Genomic DNA, 20218 nt, shown 5'->3' with positions numbered 1-20218 from the left:
ATGGGCTGGTATGAGTGAATGGGCTGGTATGAGTGTGAGTGAATGGGCTGGTATGAGTGAATGGGCTGGTATGAGTGTGAGTGAATGGGCTGGTATGAGTGTGTGTGAATGGGCTGGTATGAGTGTGTGTGAATGGGCTGGTATGAGTGTGTGTGCATGGGCTGTTATGGTATGAGTGAATGGGCTGGTATGAGTGTGAGTGAATGGGCTGGTATGAGTGAATGGGCTGGTGTGAGTGAATGGGCTGGTATGAGTGTGAGTGAATGGGCTGGTATGAGTGTGTGTGAATGGGCTGGTGTGAGTGAATGGGCTGGTATGAGTGTGAGTGAATGGGCTGGTATGAGTGTGAGTGAATGGGCTGGTATGAGTGTGTGTGAATGGGCTGGTATGAGTGTGTGTGAATGGGCTGGTATGAGTGTGTGTGAATGGGCTGGTATGAGTTTGTGTGAATGGGCTGGTATGAGTGTGTGTGCATGGGCTGTTATGGTATGAGTGAATGGGCTGGTATGAGTGTGTGTGAATGGGCTGGTATGAGTGAATGGGCTGGTATGAGTGTGAGTGAATGGGCTGGTATGGTATGAGTGAATGGGCTGGTATGAGTGTGAGTGAATGGGCTGGTATGAGTGTGAGTGAATGGGCTGGTATGAGTGTGTGTGAATGGGCTGGTATGAGTGAATGGGCTGGTATGAGTGTGAGTGAATGGGCTGGTACGAGTGTGAGTGAATGGGCTGGTATGAGTGTGAGTGAATGGGCTGGTACGAGTGTGAGTGAATGGGCTGGTATGAGTGTGAGTGAATGGGCTGGTATGAGTGTGTGTGAATGGGCTGGTGTGAGTGAATGGGCTGGTATGAGTGTGAGTGAATGGGCTGGTATGAGTGTGAGTGAATGGGCTGGTATGAGTGTGTGTGAATGGGCTGGTATGAGTTTGTGTGAATGGGCTGGTATGAGTGTGTGTGCATGGGCTGTTATGGTATGAGTGTGTGTGCATGGGCTGGTATGAGTGTGTGTGAATGGGCTGGTATGAGTGAATGGGCTGGTATGAGTGTGAGTGAATGGGCTGGTATGAGTGTGTGTGCATGGGCTGTTATGGTATGAGTGAATGGGCTGGTATGAGTGTGTGTGAATGGGCTGGTATGAGTGTGAGTGAATGGGCTGGTATGAGTGTATGGGCTGGTATGAGTGTGAGTGAATGGGCTGGTATGAGTGTGAGTGAATGGGCTGGTATGAGTGAATGGGCTGGTATGAGTGTGAGTGAATGGGCTGGTATGAGTGTGAGTGAATGGGCTGGTATGAGTGTGAGTGAATGGGCTGGTATGAGTGTGTGTGAATGGGCTGGTATGAGTGAATGGGCTGGTATGAGTGTGAGTGAATGGGTTGGTATGAGTGTGAGTGAATGGGCTGGTATGAGTGTGTGTGAATGGGCTGGTACGAGTGTGTGTGAATGGGCTGGTACGAGTGTGTGTGAATGGGCTGGTTGTTCTCCAGGGATCTAATTATTGCCATATGGCCTTAGCTTCCTCTTTTCCACAGGCTCTTTAGCCAAACCACACACACACACACACACACACACACACGCACACACACGCACACACACACACCCTTTCCATTCTTTAGCCAAAACGAGCTCAGACTTTGCACAGCCATGTCTGACATTACACTCACCTCAAACACACACACAAACACACACACACACACACACACACACACACACACACACACAGACACACACGTCCTCACCACAGATGTGAATACTCAAATACATGACATTCTTGCGCTGCAGAGAAGGGTAGCTGCCATCATACGGGTTCCTTACCAATTCTGCTATTTTATGTGGAGTGTTTTAACGCTGATCTTAATTCTTTTGTTTTATACATAATGTTTCCCTCATAATTTCTTATGAACAAAAACAACTTCTGGACATCAGTGATCACTAACTTATGGTTTGGATAAAGATGTCTAGTTCAACGAGTCGGTGGCTGTGTATGTACTGCTCACTCCAGACCGGGCCCTAAATCCCTGGGACTGGAACGAGGGAAGAGACGGCGCAAAAGAGAGGCCAACCACCCTGGCGGGACCGAGCCGGCGAGGGAAATAAACCGCATCTACCCGAGCTCCGTTCGAAACTATCCTATCAGATTCAGATCAGCTTATTTATCCCACCGGGGGGGGGGGGGGGGGGATTCATTTGGTCATGTGCTTAAAAAGACAGTATATAAAACATGACAACACAGAAACGACAGCAAATAATTCATTCAAAGCGCTTTAGCTACACATTGAAAGTGAATGTCTAGTATGCTGTATACTGGATGGACCAACAGACTATCTATTATACAGCCCAATGGATGTTGGAATAAAACAGTCCCCATTTCTATCTGTTTTCATTGTCTTTTGAAGAAGCCTCTTTCCCCTTGTCTGGCTGCTGCTGTGACTGAATGTTGAGTGAAGGGGATGACTACTGTCCTGTAAAATGCTTTCAAGTTTTAGGAGGATGAGTTTTGAGTGAAGGGGATGAGTACTGTCCTGTAAAATGCTTTCAAGTTTTAGGAGGATGAGTTTTGAGTGAAGGGGATGAGTACTGTCCTGTAAAATGCTTTCAAGTTTTAGGAGGATGAGTTTTGAGTGAAGGGGATGAGTACTGTCCTGTAAAATGCTTTCAAGTTTTAGGAGGATGAGTTTTGAGTGAAGGGGATGAGTACTGTACTGGTAAAATGCTTTCAAGTTTTAGGAGGATGAGTTTTGTGTACAGTTTGATGGCTGATTATTGAATTATACCAATTATCTTTCCCGCCGTCTTGATCAAGCGCTGAAGCTAGACTTGGTCTTGCACTCGCATGTTTCCGAACACGCATATCAGACCAAAGAACAGAACTCTGCAGGACAGAATTATAGAACACATCAGACCAAAGAACAGAACTCTGCAGGACAGAATTATCGAACACATCAGACCAAAGAACAGAACTCTGCAGGACAGAATTATAGAACACATCAGACCAAAGAACAGAACTCTGCAGGACAGAATTATAGAACATCAGACCAAAGAACAGAACTCTGCAGGACAGAATTATAGAACATCAGACCAAAGAACAGAACTCTGCAGGACAGAATTATAGAACACATCAGACCAAAGAACAGAACTCTGCGGGACAGAATTATAGAACACATCAGACCAAAGAACAGAACTCTGGGACAGAATTATAGAACACATCAGACCAAAGAACAGAACTCTGGGACAGAATTATAGAATATGTGTAAGATATCAACAGGACCTTATGTCATGGCTGAACAACGACATGGATAACATAGATCTATGCATCGTCAAGACCAAACGGCAGCTCGGGGTTAAGTGGGAGGTGTGTGTGTCTCTTTAACACTAAGACAGCACTCAACGAGCTATATAGGGCCATAAGCAAACAAGAAAATGCACATTGAGGTGGCGCTCCTAGTTGCTGGTGGTTTTAATGCAAGGAAACTTAAATCTGTCTTACCTCATTCCTACCAGCATGTCTCTTGTGGAGGACCTAAATCACCTTTACTCCACACACAGAGACACATACAAAGCTCTCCCTCACCCTTCACTTGGCAAATCTGACCATAACTACCTTCCTGATTTCCGTTTACAAGCAAAAAAACTCAAACAGGAAGTACCAGTGACGCGTTCAATACGGAAGTGGATGCTAAGCTTACAGGACTGTTTCGCATGCACAGATTGGACTATGTTCTGGGATTTATTAGATAACATGGAGGGGTTTACCTTATCAGTCACCGGCAATCTGGATCCTGGACTTCCTGATGGGTCGCCCCCAGGTGGTGAGGGTAGGTAACAACACATCTGCCATGCTGATCCTCAACACGGGGCCCCTCAGGGGTGCGTGCTCAGTCCCCTCCTGTACTGCCTGTTCACTGATGACTGCACGGCCAGGGACGACTCCAACACCATCATCAAGTTTGCTGACAACACAACGGTGGTTGGCCTGATCACCGACGACGATGAGACAGGCTACAGAGACCTGGCAGTGTGGTGCCAGGACAACAACCTCTCCCTCAATGTCAGCAAGACAAAGGAACTGATCGTTGACAACAGGAAACGGAAGGCTGAGCACGCCACACCCATATCGACGGGCTGTAGTGGAGTGGGGCGAGAGCTTCAAGTTCCTCGGTGTGCACATCAGTAAGGAATTATCATGGTTCACACACAACCACACAGTCGTGTAGAGGGCACGACAACACCTTCTTCCCCACAGGAGGCTGAAAAGATTTTGCATGGGCCCTCAGATCCTCAAAGAGTTCTACAGCGGCACCATTGAGAGCATCCTGACTGGCTGCATCCCCGCTTGGTATGGTAACTGCTTGGCATCCGACCGCAAGGGGCTACATAGGGTAGTGTGTACGGCCCATGCACCAACTAATTTCAGAATATCTTGTAGTATGCTAACTGTAACTAATGGCAGAATATCTTGTGGTATGCTAACTGTAACTAATGGCAGAATATCTTGTGCTATGCTAACTGTAACTAATGGCAGAATATATTGTGCTATGCTAACTGTAACTAATGGCAGAATATCTTGTTGTATGCTAACTGTAACTAATGGCAGAATATCTTGTGGTATGCTAACTGTAACTAATGGCAGAATATCTTGTGGTATGCTAACTGTAACTAATGGCAGAATATCTTGTGGTATGCTAACTGTAACTAATTGCAGAATATCTTGTGCTATGCTAACTATAACTAATGGCAGAATATCTTGTGGTATGCTAACTGTAACTAATGGCAGAATATCTTGTGCTATGCTAACTGTAACTAATGGCAGAATATATTGTGGTATGCTAACTGTAACTAATGGCAGAATATCTTGTTGTATGCTAACTGTAACTAATGGCAGAATATCTTGTGGTATGCTAACTGTAACTAATGGCAGAATATCTTGTGGTATGCTAACTGTAACTAATGGCAGAATAGCTTGTGGTATGCTAACTGTAACTAATAGCAGAATATCTTGTGGTATGCTAACTGTAACTAATGGCAGAATATCTTGTGCTATGCTAACTGTAACTAATGGCAGAATATCTTGTGCTATGCTAACTGAAACTAATTTCAGAATAATGTAGCGACCCGCACAGACAGCTGTGTGTTATGTGTTAGGCTAGTAGGTGGTTGTGTTGTACTGACCAGTACCCAGTGTTCGCGGGGTCCGACATGTCAATCAACCTGCTATCTGCCAATCACGGGAATGCCTGGAATGTTCTGATGCCGGGCATCCTGGCGGTTGGCGGAGTGGCGTGGAGGGGGGTTGGGCAGGGGGATGGAGCGTTGGAAGATAAGACCAGGTTTCGCCTTTGTTCTCCCTCTTACGTCTGGGCTTCACAAGAGAAGGTCACGGTTGGCTTGTGGTTATCGTTCATTTATTTGGCTTGGGCTACGGCCAAACAGTAGCCTGTGTAAAGTTGGTTTAATAAACCGTCAATTCGCAAATTCAAGCCTCTGTCTGGACAATTGTTCATTTATGATCTAGTCAGGTCATTACAATATCTTGTGGTATGCTAACTGTAACTAATGGCAGAATATATTGTGCTATGCTAACTGTAACTAATGGCAGAATATCTTGTGGTATGCTAACTGTAACTAATGGCAGAATATCTTGTGGTATGCTAACTGTAACTCATTTCAGAATATCTTGTGGTATGCTAACTGTAACTAATGGCAGAATATCTTGTGCTATGCTAACTGTAACTAATGGCAGAATATCTTGTGCTATGCTAACTGTAACTAATGGCAGAATATCTTGTGCTATGCTAACTGTAACTAATGACAGAATATCTTGTGCTATGCTAACTGTAACTAATGGCAGAATATCTTGTGCTATGCTAACTGTAACTAATGGCAGAATATATTGTGCTATGCTAACTGTAACTAATGGCAGAATATCTTGTGGTATGCTAACTGTAACTAATGGCAGAATATCTTGTGGTATGCTAACTGTAACTCATTTCAGAATATCTTGTGGTATGCTAACTGTAACTAATGGCAGAATATCTTGTGCTATGCTAACTGTAACTAATGGCAGAATATCTTGTGCTATGCTAACTGTAACTAATGGCAGAATATCTTGTGCTATGCTAACTGTAACTAATGACAGAATATCTTGTGCTATGCTAACTGTAACTAATGGCAGAATATCTTGTGGTATGCTAACTGTAACTAATGGCAGAATATCTTGTGCTATGCTAACTGTAACTAATGGCAGAATATCTTGTGGTATGCTAACTGTAACTAATGGCAGAATATCTTGTGCTATGCTAACTGTAACTAATGGCAGAATATCTTGTGCTATGCTAACTGTAACTAATGGCAGAATATCTTGTGCTATGCTAACTGTAACTAATGGCAGAATACATTGTGCTATGCTAACTGTAACTAATGGCAGAATATCTTGTGCTATGCTAACTGTAACTAATGGCAGAATACATTGTGCTAACTGTAACTAGTTGTGATCTGCATGTCCACTGCCTGTATGTAGCCCGAGAACATATGTACGAAGTCAACAAGACTTTAGCACTACAAGTGTCACTCAGAACACCTACTACGTGACTCATCTGCTCTCAAACAGCAGCCAATCGGTTCCACGGATCCCTCACGACGTCACTGAGGGCCCCTCGTTGAAACTGACCGCGACCTGAAGATGATAGAGGAGCGTGAGGCGAGGAGGAGAACGTCCCGAAAAACAAGGACAAGGAATCTCCTCCAATAAAACATGTTGAATTCGCTCACATTACTCCTGGAAAAAGTGTTCTTCCTCACTCACCTCAATGTCTTCAGGCCCAGTTTGTTGTTTTCAGACACAGACAGAGCGAGGGAGAAGAAGAGAGTTACACATCACTGCGAGAAAGAGGGGGGTAGAGAGGGAGTCCCGGATACCTCCGCCGGCGCCGCACTCCCAGACAACATATACCAACGGGGAGACTTGCTAGAAGTGCCCCGGACTTTATTCACTCATTTCGGCATCTATTTAGGAGGCAACCGGGTGGCGCATCTGATTCCGGATATCTTGCCACTCTTTACAACGGACAAGCGTTCCATCCAGGTGATGGTAACAAACAAACGTTTAGTTCTCGGAGTTCTATCCAAGAGCGCCAGCATCCGGGTGGATACCGTTGAGGACTTTGCGTATGGAGCACCAATTCTACTGAACGCCATGGACACTACCGTGCAGAAACGACCGTTTGATGGCGAAGAGATCGCGAGTAGAGCGGAGAAACTGGTTGGGAAGATACCGTACAGCTTGCTTTGGAATAACTGTGAACATTTCGTTACTTATTGCCGGTATGGCATTGCAATCAGCATTCAGACTGACAAGGTAACATGTTGATATTGGCCTAGACTAGGCTATTTCTTCTTTTTTACGCACGAACATATTGAAGAGGCTATCTCTCTGAAAGCTATATATTCCAATGTTAAACTAGCTGCAAAATGATAACGGAGTTTTCCTAAATAGGCCAACCGTGCTGGTCACAGACATCAATTCAACTTCTATTCTACGTCGCTTCAACGTAACATAATTGAAACCAGTGTGTGTCCATTGGGACATTTAAAAGATCCCTAAAGTGTTGATTATCCATTTGGTGTGCGTCCTGTGTACGCGATTGGTACTGTTGCTCGCTGGTGAGTTGTTTTCACAGAGCGACGCTGCAGGACTCTGTAACTAGCAGAATTAAAATATTAAAATATGAATTAATAGATTAATTGAATGCTGTGAACTAGTAATTGCTGGTTTAGGTGATAGGCCTATCTGCCTTGATTTTTTTTTTTTAAGTTTGTTTACTTAGAATTTGATTAATCTCAAGCCAAATAGGTTAAAAGTGGTCATTAGCCTATTTTACTCAGTGAGCAATGCTAAATGATGCGCGTCAATATGGACCAATAGGTTTGTAGAGCAGACAATGGTCCGTCCCAGACGGCGCCCTATTACCTAAACTCTTTGAAAAAAAGGGTTCCAAAAGGGTTCTTCGGCTGTCCCCATAGCAGCACCCTTTTTGGTTCCAGATAGAACCCTTTTGTAGAAACCTCTTCGGAAAGGGTTCTACGTGGAACCTCGAAAGGTTCTACCTAGAACCAAAAGGGGTTATTCAAAGGGTTATCCTATGGAGACAACCAAATAACCATTTTAGGTTCAAAATTGCAACTTTTTTTCTAACAGTGTAGACAGGGCTATTATGGTGCAAACATTTTGGTCAGAGTCTAGTAGAAGAGCCCTACTCTGGTCTAATGTAGAGCCCTGCTCTGGTCTAAAGTAGGGCCCAGCTCTGGTCTAATGTAGGGCCCTGCTCTGGTCTAATGTAGGGCCCTGCTCTGGTCTAATGTAGGGCCCTGCTCTGGTCTAATGTAGGGCCCAGCTCTGGTCTAATGTAGGGCCCTGCTCTGGTCTAATGTAGGGCCCTGCTCTGGTCTAATATAGTGCCCAGCTCTGGTCTAAAGTAGGGCCCTGCTCTGGTCTAATATAGGGCCTTGCTCTGGTCTAATGTAGGGCCCTGCTCTGGTCTAATGTAGGGCCCTGCTCTGGTCTAATGTAGTGCCCAGCTCTGGTCTAATGTAGGGCCCTGCTCTGGTCTAATATAGGGCCCTGCTCTGGTCTAATGTAGGGCCCTGCTCTGGTCTAAAGTAGAGCCCTGCTCTGGTCTAATGTAGGGCCCTGCTCTGGTCTAATGTAGGGCCCTGCTCTGGTCTAATGTAGGGCCCTGCTCTGGTCTAAAGTAGAGCCCTGCTCTGGTCTAATGTAGGGCCCTGCTCTGGTCTAATGTAGGGCCCTGCTCTGGTCTAATGTAGGGCCCTGCTCTGGTCTAATGTAGGGCCCTGCTCTGGTCTAAAGTAGAGCCCTGCTCTGGTCTAATGTAGGGCCCTGCTCTGGTCTAAAGTAGAGCCCTGCTCTGGTCTAATGTAGTGTTTAGGGTGCCGTTTGACACACAGACAATGATTTGGCCATGTAAGCTGGGCTGCAAAACGGGATCAAACTCCCCCTTGCCCCAAAAAAAGGCTGACATGTAAATTAGGACCAGGCTGAGAGAACTATGGAAAGACAATGTATCATCACACTTTTTAAAATAGTCAATTTGCACTACTTTGAGTTGATAGGCTGACAAGGCTTCGGAGTCTGCAGGTCTGGTGAGATTCTGAGTTTGTTTAAATGAGCCTGTCTGTTGCTTTTAACAGTTGTTCATGGAACACCAGGCAGGAAGAAGTCGTTTTGAAAAGAGCTCTCATTTCTCAGCACGCTCTATTCTAGAGAGGTTAGTGCGTTCCGTTCTAGAGAACCCGTTAGCGCGCTCTGTTCTAGAGAACCCGTTAGCGCGTTCTGTTCTAGAGGAACCCGTTAGCGCGCTCTGTTCTAGAGAACCCGTTAGCGCGTTCTGTTCTAGAGAACCCGTTAGCGCGCTCCGTTCTAGAGAACCCGTTAGCGCGCTCTGTTCTAGAGAACCCGTTAGCGCGCTCCGTTCTAGAGAACCCGTTAGCGCGCTCCGTTCTAGAGAACCCGTTAGCGCGTTCTGTTCTAGAGGAACCCGTTAGCGCGCTCCGTTCTAGAGAACCCGTTAGCGCGTTCTGTTCTAGAGGAACCCGTTAGCGCGTTCTGTTCTAGAGAACCCGTTAGCGCGTTCCGTTCTAGAGAACCCGTTAGCGCGCTCCGTTCTAGAGAACCCGTTAGCGCGCTCCGTTCTAGAGAACCCGTTAGCGCGTTCCGTTCTAGAGAACCCGTTAGCGCGCTCCGTTCTAGAGAACCCGTTAGCGCGTTCTGTTCTAGAGAACCCGTTAGCGCGCTCCGTTCTAGAGAACCCGTTAGCGCGTTCTGTTCTAGAGGAACCCGTTAGCGCGCTCCGTTCTAGAGAACCCGTTAGCGCGTTCTGTTCTAGAGAACCCGTTAGCGCGCTCCGTTCTAGAGAACCCGTTAGCGCGTTCTGTTCTAGAGAACCCGTTAGCGCGTTCTGTTCTAGAGGAACCCGTTAGCGCGCTCTGTTCTAGAGAACCCGTTAGCGCCCTCCGTTCTAGAGAACCCGTTAGCGCGCTCCGTTCTAGAGAACCCGTTAGCGCGTTCTGTTCTAGAGAACCCGTTAGCGCGTTCTGTTCCATTGGCTCTACTATAAGAGTGAATTGAGGTATGGACCTTGGTGAAATTGGTTTGATATTTGAACTTCAATACATATATTTTTAACTAGGCAAGTCAGTTAAGGTCAAATTGTAATTTACAATGACGGCCTACACAATGCTGGGCCAATTGTGCGCCGCCCTATGGGACTCCCAATCACGGGTGGTTGTGATACAGTCTGGAATTGAACCAGGGTTTTATAGTGACGTCTTCTAGCAGTGCCTTATACCTCTGCGCCACTTGGGACCCCCTGTCAAATGATTTGAGATAGCTATCAAACAATAGCTACCTCAGGTTCTTCATGAAGGAAAACAATGTGCACATAATTACATGGCAACTGTGTAGACAGCCTGGGACAGTCAACAAAGTGCATGATCACAATATTCAAATCTAATTTCCACTGTCTATTATTCCTTTCACAGAGAGGCATGCTGCACACCCTTTGGTTTTCTCATTAAATTATTTCAACATGTTTTAAAAAGATATTTATTACAAATAACTTACAATTCAATAGCTCCTTGATCACATGACCTAGGCACTTGAAACCAACTTTTGTATTGTTCACAGTGTAGGGACCCTAGAAATAGAATGAATAGAAAGGGACTCTCTATTCAAGTCAATGATGGCATAATGAGTGGATTGGCAGCCATTTTGAGTGTACCCATGCCAGAAAATATAAGCAGGAAGTGTACCCTTCAATCTGTGCTGTGATTTGTTGATTTTGTTGAGTCAACCCAACTGACATTACAAAAAAAATACATTATATTGCATGAGCCACATCAGTAAGCATCATTTGAATTAACATTCTACATTACCATGGCAATCTAGCATCAGTTGATAGAACATTACAAAATACCATGGAAATGATTGCTTCGCAATACCAGGCAGCCATTGCGAGTGTACTCATGAGTTACCTCAGCTGACCCTCAATTGAAAACAGGTAGAGGTTCAGCAGTTTCAATTACTTGGGGACTATTATAGACAGAAGCCTTCATGCAAAAACACAGTACATTTTACACTTACATTGCCTTCAGAAAGTTTTCATCCCCTTGACTTATTCCACATTTTGTTCTTACAGTCTGAATTACACATGGATTAAAACAAAATTCACATATCTACACACAATAACCCCATAATGACAAAGTGAAAACTTGTTTTGCAAATTTATTGAAAATGAAATAGAGAAATATCTAATTTACACAAGTATTCACACCCTTTTGCTATGACACTCCACCTGCGGCCAATTCAATTGTTTGGACATGATTTTAAAATAAATACACCAGTCTATATAAGGTCCCACTGTTGACAGTGCATGTCAGGGCAGAAACTATACCATGAAGCCCAAGAAATTGTCCATAGAGCTCTGAGATATAGTTGTGATGAGGTGTATATATCTGGGGAAGGGTATAAAACAATTTCTACAGTGTTGAAAGTTTCCAAGAGCACAGTGGTCTCCATCATTGGGAAACTGAAAAAATATGGAACTACCCAGACTGCCTAGAGCTGGTCATCGACCAAACTGAGAAACCGGACAAGAAGGGCCTTGGTCAGGGAGGTGACCAAGAACCCAATGATCACTCTGACAGAACTACAGAGTTCCTTATCTGAGATGGAAGAACCTTACAGAAGGACAGAAGTCTCTACTGTGCTTCACCAATCTGGGCTTTATGGAAGAGTGGCCAGATGGAAGCCACTCCTGAGAAAAAGGCACATGACAGCATGCCTGTGGTTTGCAAAAAGGCGTGTGAAAGACTATGAGACCATAAGGCAAAAGAATCCAAGAATGTGTAAAGCTGTCATCAAGGAAAAAGGGTGGCTACTTTGAAGAATCTCAAATATAAAATATATTTTGATTTGTTTAACACTTTTTTGGTTACTACATGAATCCATATGTGTTATTTCATAGTTTTCATGTCTTAACTATTATTCTACAATGTAGAAAATAGTAAAAATAAAGAAAAACCCTTGAATGAGTGGCTGTATCCAAACTTTTGACTGGTGCTGTATATATTTATTTATAAAAAATTGAATCATTTTTATAAGAAAACCAAAGGTGTGCAACATGCCTCTATGTAAGGAATAATGGACAGCTAAAATGCGGATTCTAAGTCACATGGTTGGAGAGCTATTTAAATATGAATATTGTGATCATGCACTTTGTTGACTGTCCCTAAATAGTTGCATTGGTGGTGGACCAAGCTGCCTACATTGTTTTTTTTATTGTATTATTTTATTTAACCTTTATTTAACTTGGCAACTCAGTTAAGAACAACTTCTTATTTACAATGAAGGCCTACCAAAAGGCCTCCTGCGGGGACGGGGGCTGGGATAAAAAAATAGATTATAATTTAAAACACACATCACGACAAGAGAGACAACACTACATAAAGAGAGACCTAAGACAACAACATAGCAAGGCAGCAACACATGACAACACAGCATGGTAGCAACAACACATAACAAGAACATGGTAGCAACACAACATGACAACAACATGGTAGCAACACAACATGGTAGCAGCAAAACAGGGTACAAACATTATTGGGCACAGACAACAGCACAAAGGGCAAGAAGGTAGAGACAACAATACATCACACAAATCAGCCACAACTGTCAGTAAGAGTGTCCATGATGGAGTCTTTGAATGAAGAGACGGAGATAAAACGTTGCCTACATGTTGCCATGTGATTATGAGACTCGGGTTGGAATCGGAAAAAATAAGATATCTGCAATGTTATAGAAGTGTTTTTCCGTCATAAAGAGCCTAACCCGAAGAATGTAGACCTCCCGAGTGGCGCAGTGGTCTGAGACACTGCATCTCGGTGTAAGAGGTGTCCCTGCAGTACCTGGTTCAAAACCAGGCTGTGTCACCAGCTGCGCTGTGATTGGCCCGTAGAGCGGTGCATAATTGGACCAGCGTCGTCTGGGTTTGGCTGCGGTAGGCTGTCGTTGTAAATAAGAATTCGTTCTCGAACAGACTTGTCTACTTAAATCAAGGTGAAATGTAGCTCAAATCATTATTGAAGTTAGAGGAGCTGAATATTAAACCTCAAACTAACCTTACCACAGATCCCAAACTACACCCTATTCCTAATGTAGTGAACTGCTTTAGACCAGGGCCTATTCAATGGAGCTGGCAAGACAACAACCAGATCTGGGGCCAACATGCACTTTGGTTTATTCCTCATATACATATGATGTACACAGTGCAATGAAAAGCTTACTTGCAGGTCGACAACAACAACAAGTGAATACAATAAGTAAATAAACTAGGATACAAATGTAGAACAACATTTAATAGAAGGCACAGAAAGGAGTTGAAGATGTTTAACCAACACTGTTCAGAATTAAACGTCTATTCCACATTGGTTCAACGTTGAAACAACGTTGATTTTAACACGTGTGTGCCCTGTGGGACTTCACCGGCTTAATGTTAGTGGGAAATCTGTCTCGTTGGTAGTTTCTCAACAAAATGAGAGAGAGAGAGAGAACAACGGACCCATTGAATCGGTTTCAACACACCAAATCACGGCAGTATTTTCTGGAGGTGATTTCAGAGTTGAGGCCTGGCAGCAGCGTGGCCCGGGGAGGAAGCTAAGCTTTTCTCCACCTTCATAGACTAACCATGATCGGCCCCCAAATGGACCTCAAATAGTTTGAAATGGATGGAAACTTATTCAATGACTTTAGACATCAAATATTTGAGTGTAACTTATACAGACCAGCTACCGCAGAGCAGAAGCAGAGACTGAATAACTGCAGCAATGACATACTTCTAGATGTTCTCATAACCACAGAAATGTGTTTTTGTCCTAAAGTGATGTTTTATCTTCCCAAAGGACCAAGACTCAAATCAAACTGTACTTTTAACTGATAGTGACCCAATGTACAAAGAGAGTCTTCATTTTGTATTTAACTGAACTAGTTAAGAACACATTTTTATTTACAATGACAGCCTGCCCCCGGCCAAACCCAAACCCTCATCTCTCTATCACTATAATATAAACCGTGAGGTGTCCTCATCTGTCTATCACTATAATATAAACCACGAGGTGTCCTCATCTCTCTATCACTATAATATAAACCACGAGGTGTCCTAAAGTCCTCATCTCTCTATCACTATAATATACACCATGAGGTGTTCTCCTCTCTCTATCACTATAATATACACCATGAGGTGTCCTCATCTCTCTATCACTATAATATAAACCATGAGGTGTCCTCATCTCTCTATCACTATAATATAAACCATGAGGTGTCCTCATCTCTCTATCACTATAATATAAACCATGAGGTGTCCTAAAGTCCTCATCTTCCCCTCTCTATCACTGTATTATAAACTGGGTGGTTCGAGCCCTGTGAATGCTGATTGGCTGACAGCCGTGGTATATCAGACCGTATACCACGGGTATGACAAAACATGTATTTTTACTGCTCTAATTACATTGGTAACCAGTTGATAATAGCAAAACGGCTCCTCAGGGGGTTTGTGGTATATGGTCAATATACTACGGCCAAGGGGCTGTACCCAGGCACTCCTCGTTGCGTCGTTCATAGGAACAACCCTTAGCCGTGGTATATTGGCCATATACCACACCCCCTTTGGCCGTATTGCTTAATTATAAACCAGGAACTAAAGTCCTCATCTTGCCTCTTTTTTTTTTGTTTTAGTTCTGTGATTGGCTGAAATCTGTCATCCGGGATCACAGGAGTGTTCCGCTGACAGCGTTCCTGGGAATTCTGTCTGCCGTCTATCTGGGAATGTCCTCCTACACCGCCTTGCCCACCCTCCTCATCCCCTTCACCCTCTGGATGGCTGGCTGATTCTGGGAATTCAAGAATGGACTTGGAATTATGGGATTATGGAATTTTTGGAATTTCTATAATGTGTATAGAAGTGTATGTTGTGTTTTAAACGGCTCCAGAAATGGACAGCGTTATGACATCGTTATGACAGGGTTATGACAGCGTTATGACATCGTTATGACAGCGTTATGACATCGTTATGACAGGGTTATGACAGCGTTATGACAGTGTTATGACAGCTTTATGACAGGGTTATGACAGGGTTATGACAGCGTTATGACGTCGTTATGACAGCGTTATGACATCGTTATGACATCGTTATGACAGCGTTATGACAGCGTTATGACATCGTTATGACAGCGTTATGACATTGTTATGACAGCGTTATGACATCGTTATGACATCTTTATGACAGCGTTATGACATCGTTATGACATCGTTATGACAGCGTTATGACAGCGTTATGACAGCGTTATGACAACGTTATGACAGCGTTATGACAGCGTTATGACAGCGTTATTACATCGTTATGACAGCATGACAGCGTTATGACAGCGTTATGACAGCGTTATGACATCGTTATGACAGCGTTATGACAGCGTTATGACGTCGTTATGACAGCGTTCTGACAGCGTTATGACATCGTTATGACAGTGTTATGATGTCATTATGACAGCGTTATGACGTCATTATGACAGCGTTATGATAGCGTTATGACATCATTATGACAGTGTTATGACAGCGTTATGACAGCGTTCTGACAGCGTTATGACAGTGTTATGACAGCGTTATGACAACGTTATGACATCGTTATGACAGCGTCCAGCTACATTATCTCATTCTAGTATGGCTATTTAAAAACTATATTTTTCTGAACACTTAAATACCAGTCATTACCAGTCTCTGTACCCGTCTCTAACCATGAACACTTTGCACAGAATGTATTTTTCACATTGTAACAACTTTATACCGTATTTTTTATGTAAATAAATACCTGTACATTGTACTGACTGACCTGTGTGTGTGTGTGTGTGTGTGTGTGTGTGTGTGTGTGTGTGTGTGTGTGTGTGTGTGTGTGTGTGTTTGTGTGTGTGTGTGTGTGTGTGTGTGTGGAGTCAAGAATTAATTTAGCCTGACCCATTTCTTTCTGTCTTCCACCCTTTTCACACAGTAATCATTAATTATATAACCTACCATTGTTGTGTCAGGATAGTTGGAGAGGAGAGACAGGCCATCGATTCATTCTTCCTCTCTTGTCCCAGCATGCAGAGCGGCCTGAGTCTGGACAGAGTCTAACGGGGTGGACAGGACAGTTCAGGCAAATGCCAGATGGGCTGGTCCATTTTTAGTCCAGTGGGCCTGTCTAAATCGTTTTGGGGGGGGGGTTGTTCAAATGTGTCATTATTTGGCTAAAAATTGGGGCCTTAAGGAAGAAAATGGGCCGGTTTGTTAGAAATGCACGGTCCGATTTCTGGTCCCAGTCCGCCACTAGAAATGAACTGTCCATTATAGTGTGTTATGGGGAAATTAAAATGTACATTCTGTCTAGCCTGGTCCCAGACCTGTTGGTGCTGTCTGGCTAACTCAGGCGTGACAATGACCATAGGAGATGGCAAGACAGCACAAACAGATCTGGGACCAGGCAAACTGGCACCCTATTCCCTATCTAGTGCACTACTTTTAACCAGTGCTGGACTAGAGGACTGGAGTTGGGCTGTTGGGGAGACTAGAGGACAGGAGTTGGGCTGTTGGGGGACTAGATGACTGGAGTTGGGCTGTTGGGGAGACTAGAGGACTGGAGTTGGGCTGTTGGGGGACTAGATGACTGGAGTTGGGCTGTTGGGGAGACTAGAGGACTGGAGTTGGGCTGTTGGGGGACTAGATGACTGGAGTTGGGCTGTTGGGGGACTAGATGACAGGAGTTGGGCTGTTGGGGAGACTAGAGGACAGGAGTTGGGCTGTTGGGGGGACTAGAGGACTGGAGTTGGGCTGTTGGGGAGACTAGAGGACTGGAGTTGGGCTGTTGGGGAGACTAGAGGACTGGAGTTGGGCTGTTGGGGAGACTAGAGGACAGGAGTTGGGCTGTTGGGGGGACTAGAGGACTGGAGTTGGGCTGTTGGGGAGACTAGAGGACAGGAGTTGGGCTGTTGGGGACTAGAGGACTGGAGTTGGGCTGTTGGGGAGACTAGAGGACTGGAGTTGGGCTGTTGGGGACTGGAAAAGTCTTTGTCCAGGATACCGGCCCACAGGGTTTAGTCTGTTATAGTTGTAATAGTACCTTACTTACTGTAGAGGGGGCTTAAACTCAACAATTGATATGGTCCCCCATAGCTAGGGGCCTATAAAATCTGCGTTGCGGAGAACTCGGTCAGAATCACAGAATCCAGACATTAATCGGAATTCTACAATATTCAAAATTGTCTTGAATTTAGTAAGGAATCAACTAAATGTATTGAATTGAATTTAGTAGGGAATCAAATAAATGTATTGAATTTAGTAGGGAATCATCTAACTGTATTGAATTTAGTAGGGAATCAACTAAATGTATTGAATTTAGTAGGGAATCAACTAAATGTATTGAATTTAGTAGGGAATCATCTAACTGTATTGAATTTAGTAGGGAATCAACTAAATGTATTGAATTTAGTAGGGAATCAACTAAATGTATTGAATTTAGTAGAGAATAAACTTATGTATTGGATTTAGTAGGGAATCAACTAAATGTATTGAATTGAATTTAGTAGGGAATCATCTAAATGTATTGAATTTAGTAGGGAATCATCTAAATGTATTGAATTTAGTAGGGAATCATCTAAATGTATTGAATTTAGTAGGGAATCATCTAATTGCATTGTATTGAATATAGTAGGGAATCATCTAAATGTATTGAATTTAGTAGAGAATCAACTAAATGTATTGAATTTAGTAGGGAATCATCTAAATGTATTGACCTTAGTAGGGAATCAACTAAATGTATTGAATTTAGTAGGGAATCAACTAAATGTATTGAATTTAGTAGGGAATCATCTAACTGTATTGAATTTAGTAGGGAATCAACTAAATGTATTGAATTTAGTAGGGAATCATCTAACTGTATTGAATTTAGTAGGGAATCAACTAAATGTATTGAATTTAGTAGGGAATCAACTAAATGTATTGAATTTAGTAGGGAATCAACTAAATGTATTGAATTTAGTAGGGAATCATCTAACTGTATTGAATTTAGTAGGGAATCAACTAAATGTATTGAACTTAGTAGGGAATCAACTAAATGTATTAAACTCAGTAGAACATGTATTTATTTCCCCAGGTGAATCATAAGACAAACAGAATGCAATAGTGATTCGTAAGGGGGTGGTGTTGCAATCTACTGCAGAGATAGCCTGCAGAGTTCTGTCTTACTATCCAGGTCTGTCGCCAAACAATTTGAACTTCTACCTTTAAAACTCCACCTTTCCAGAAACAAGTCTCTCACCGTTGCCTCTTGCTATAGACCACCCTCTGCCCCCAGCTGTGCCCTGGACACCATATGTGAACTGATTGCCCCCCATCTATCTTCAGAGTTCGTGCTGTTAGATGACCAAAACTGAGACATGCTTAACACCCCAGCTATCCTACAATCTAAGCTTGATGCCCTCAAGCTAACACAAATTATCAATGAACCCACCAGGTACAACCCCAATCCCGTAAACAAGGGCACCCTCATAGATATCATCCTAACCAACTTGCCCTCCAAATACACCTCTGCTGTTTTCAACCAAGATCTCAGCGATCACTGCCTCATTGCCTGCATCCGTAATGGGTCTGCTGTCAAACGACCACCCCTCATCACTGTCAAACACTCCCTAAAACACTTCAGCGAGCAGGCCTTTCTAATCGACCTGGCCCGGGTATCCTGGAAGGATATTGACCTCATCCCGACAGTATGAGGTCACCATCTTAAATAAGCATGCCCCATTCAAAAAATGTAGAACTAGGAACAGATATAGCCCTTGGTTCACTCCAGACCTGTCTGCCCTTGACCAGCACAAAAACATCCTGTGGCATTCTGCATTAGCAGAAGTTAGGAACCAATATATACAGGCAGTTAGGAAAGCCAAGGCAAGCTTTTTCTAGCAGAAATTTGCATCCTGTAGCACAAACTCAAAAAAGTTCTGGGACTGTAAAGTCCATGGAGAATAAGAGGACCTCCTCCCAGCTGCCCACTGCACTGAGGACAGGAAACACTGTCACTACCGATAAATCCACTATAATTGAGAATTTCAATAAGCATTTTTGTACCGCTGGCCATAACCCTGACCCGGTCAACAGCCCTGCACCCCCCCCCCCAAGGTAGGATAGATATAGGTCTGTAGCAGTTTGGGTCTAGAGTGTCTCCCCCTTTTGAAGAGGGGGATGCTTTCCAATCTTTGGGATTCTCTTCAAAGGGGGAGGCACTCTAGACCCAAACTGCTACATACCTATATCTATCCAATCCTGCCTTTCTAAGGTCTTCGAAAGCCAAGTTAACAAACAGATTACCGACCATTTCGAATCCCACCGTACCTTCTCCGCTATGCAATCTTGTTTCAGAGCTGGTCATGGGTGCACCTCAGCCACGCTCAAGGTCCTAAACGATATCATAACCGCCATCGATAAGAGACAATACTGTGCAGCCGTATTCATCGACCTGGTCAAGGCTTTCGACTCTGTCAATCACCACATTCTTATTGGCAGACTCAACAGCCTTGGTTTCTCAAATGACTGCCTCGCCTGGTTCACCAACATCACTACTGTCAGAGCAGCTCACAGATCACTGCACCTGTACATAGCACATCCAACTACCTCCTCATACTGTATTCATTTATTTATCTTGCTCCTTTGCACCCCAGTATCTCTACTTGCACATTCATCTTCTGCACATCTACCACTCCAGTTTTTAATTGCTAAATTGTAATTATTTCGCCACCATGGCCTATTGATTTCCTTTACCTCCCCTTTCTTACCTCATTTGCGCATACTGTATATAGACTTTTGTATTATTGTATTATCTATTGTATTATTGACTTCGTTTATTCCATGTGTAACTCTGTGTTGTTGTTTGTGTCGAACTGCTTTGCTTTACCTTGGCCAGGTCGCAATTGTAAATGAGAACTTGTTCTCAACTGGCCTACCTGGTTAAATAAAGGTGAAATAAAATTAAAAAAGGTCCTCCGGAAGGAGGTCTCACATTTCTGGAAGGTTGTCTTGCTGGTCTGGGGTGTCCATTTCTCTGTTGCTCCTGTATGAGGTGCTGGGGCAGC

The 20218-nt window shown here is 43.7% G+C and overlaps 1 protein-coding gene across 1 annotated transcript; it reads left to right on the top strand.

Moving 5' to 3' along the window:
• Positions 1–6684: 6684 nt before the first annotated feature.
• Positions 6685–15947, top strand: LOC139534747 (lecithin retinol acyltransferase-like). Its single transcript, XM_071334163.1, has 2 exons — positions 6685–7352; positions 14802–15947. The coding sequence occupies exons 1-2, from the start codon at positions 6750–6752 to the stop codon at positions 14952–14954; spliced, it is 756 nt and encodes a 251-aa protein (XP_071190264.1). The 5' UTR covers positions 6685–6749; the 3' UTR covers positions 14955–15947.
• The last annotated feature ends 4271 nt before the right edge of the window (positions 15948–20218 follow it).

Source organism: Salvelinus alpinus, chromosome 11 (genome assembly GCF_045679555.1).
Source record: "Salvelinus alpinus chromosome 11, SLU_Salpinus.1, whole genome shotgun sequence".
In the NCBI taxonomy this organism is placed as follows: Eukaryota; Metazoa; Chordata; class Actinopteri; order Salmoniformes; family Salmonidae; genus Salvelinus; species Salvelinus alpinus.
Note: the sequence above shows the minus strand (reverse complement) of the source record. Positions and strands in the feature narration are given on the sequence as shown.

Bases quoted from the DNA above. Each gene is read 5' to 3' on its own strand.
- LOC139534747 (XM_071334163.1), top strand. From the start codon at position 6,750: ATGTTGAATTCGCTCACATTACTCCTGGAAAAAGTGTTCTTCCTCACT. The intron at 7,353-14,801 runs GTAACATGTTGA...TTTTTGTTTTAG, and splicing joins TCAGCATTCAGACTGACAAG to TTCTGTGATTGGCTGAAATC.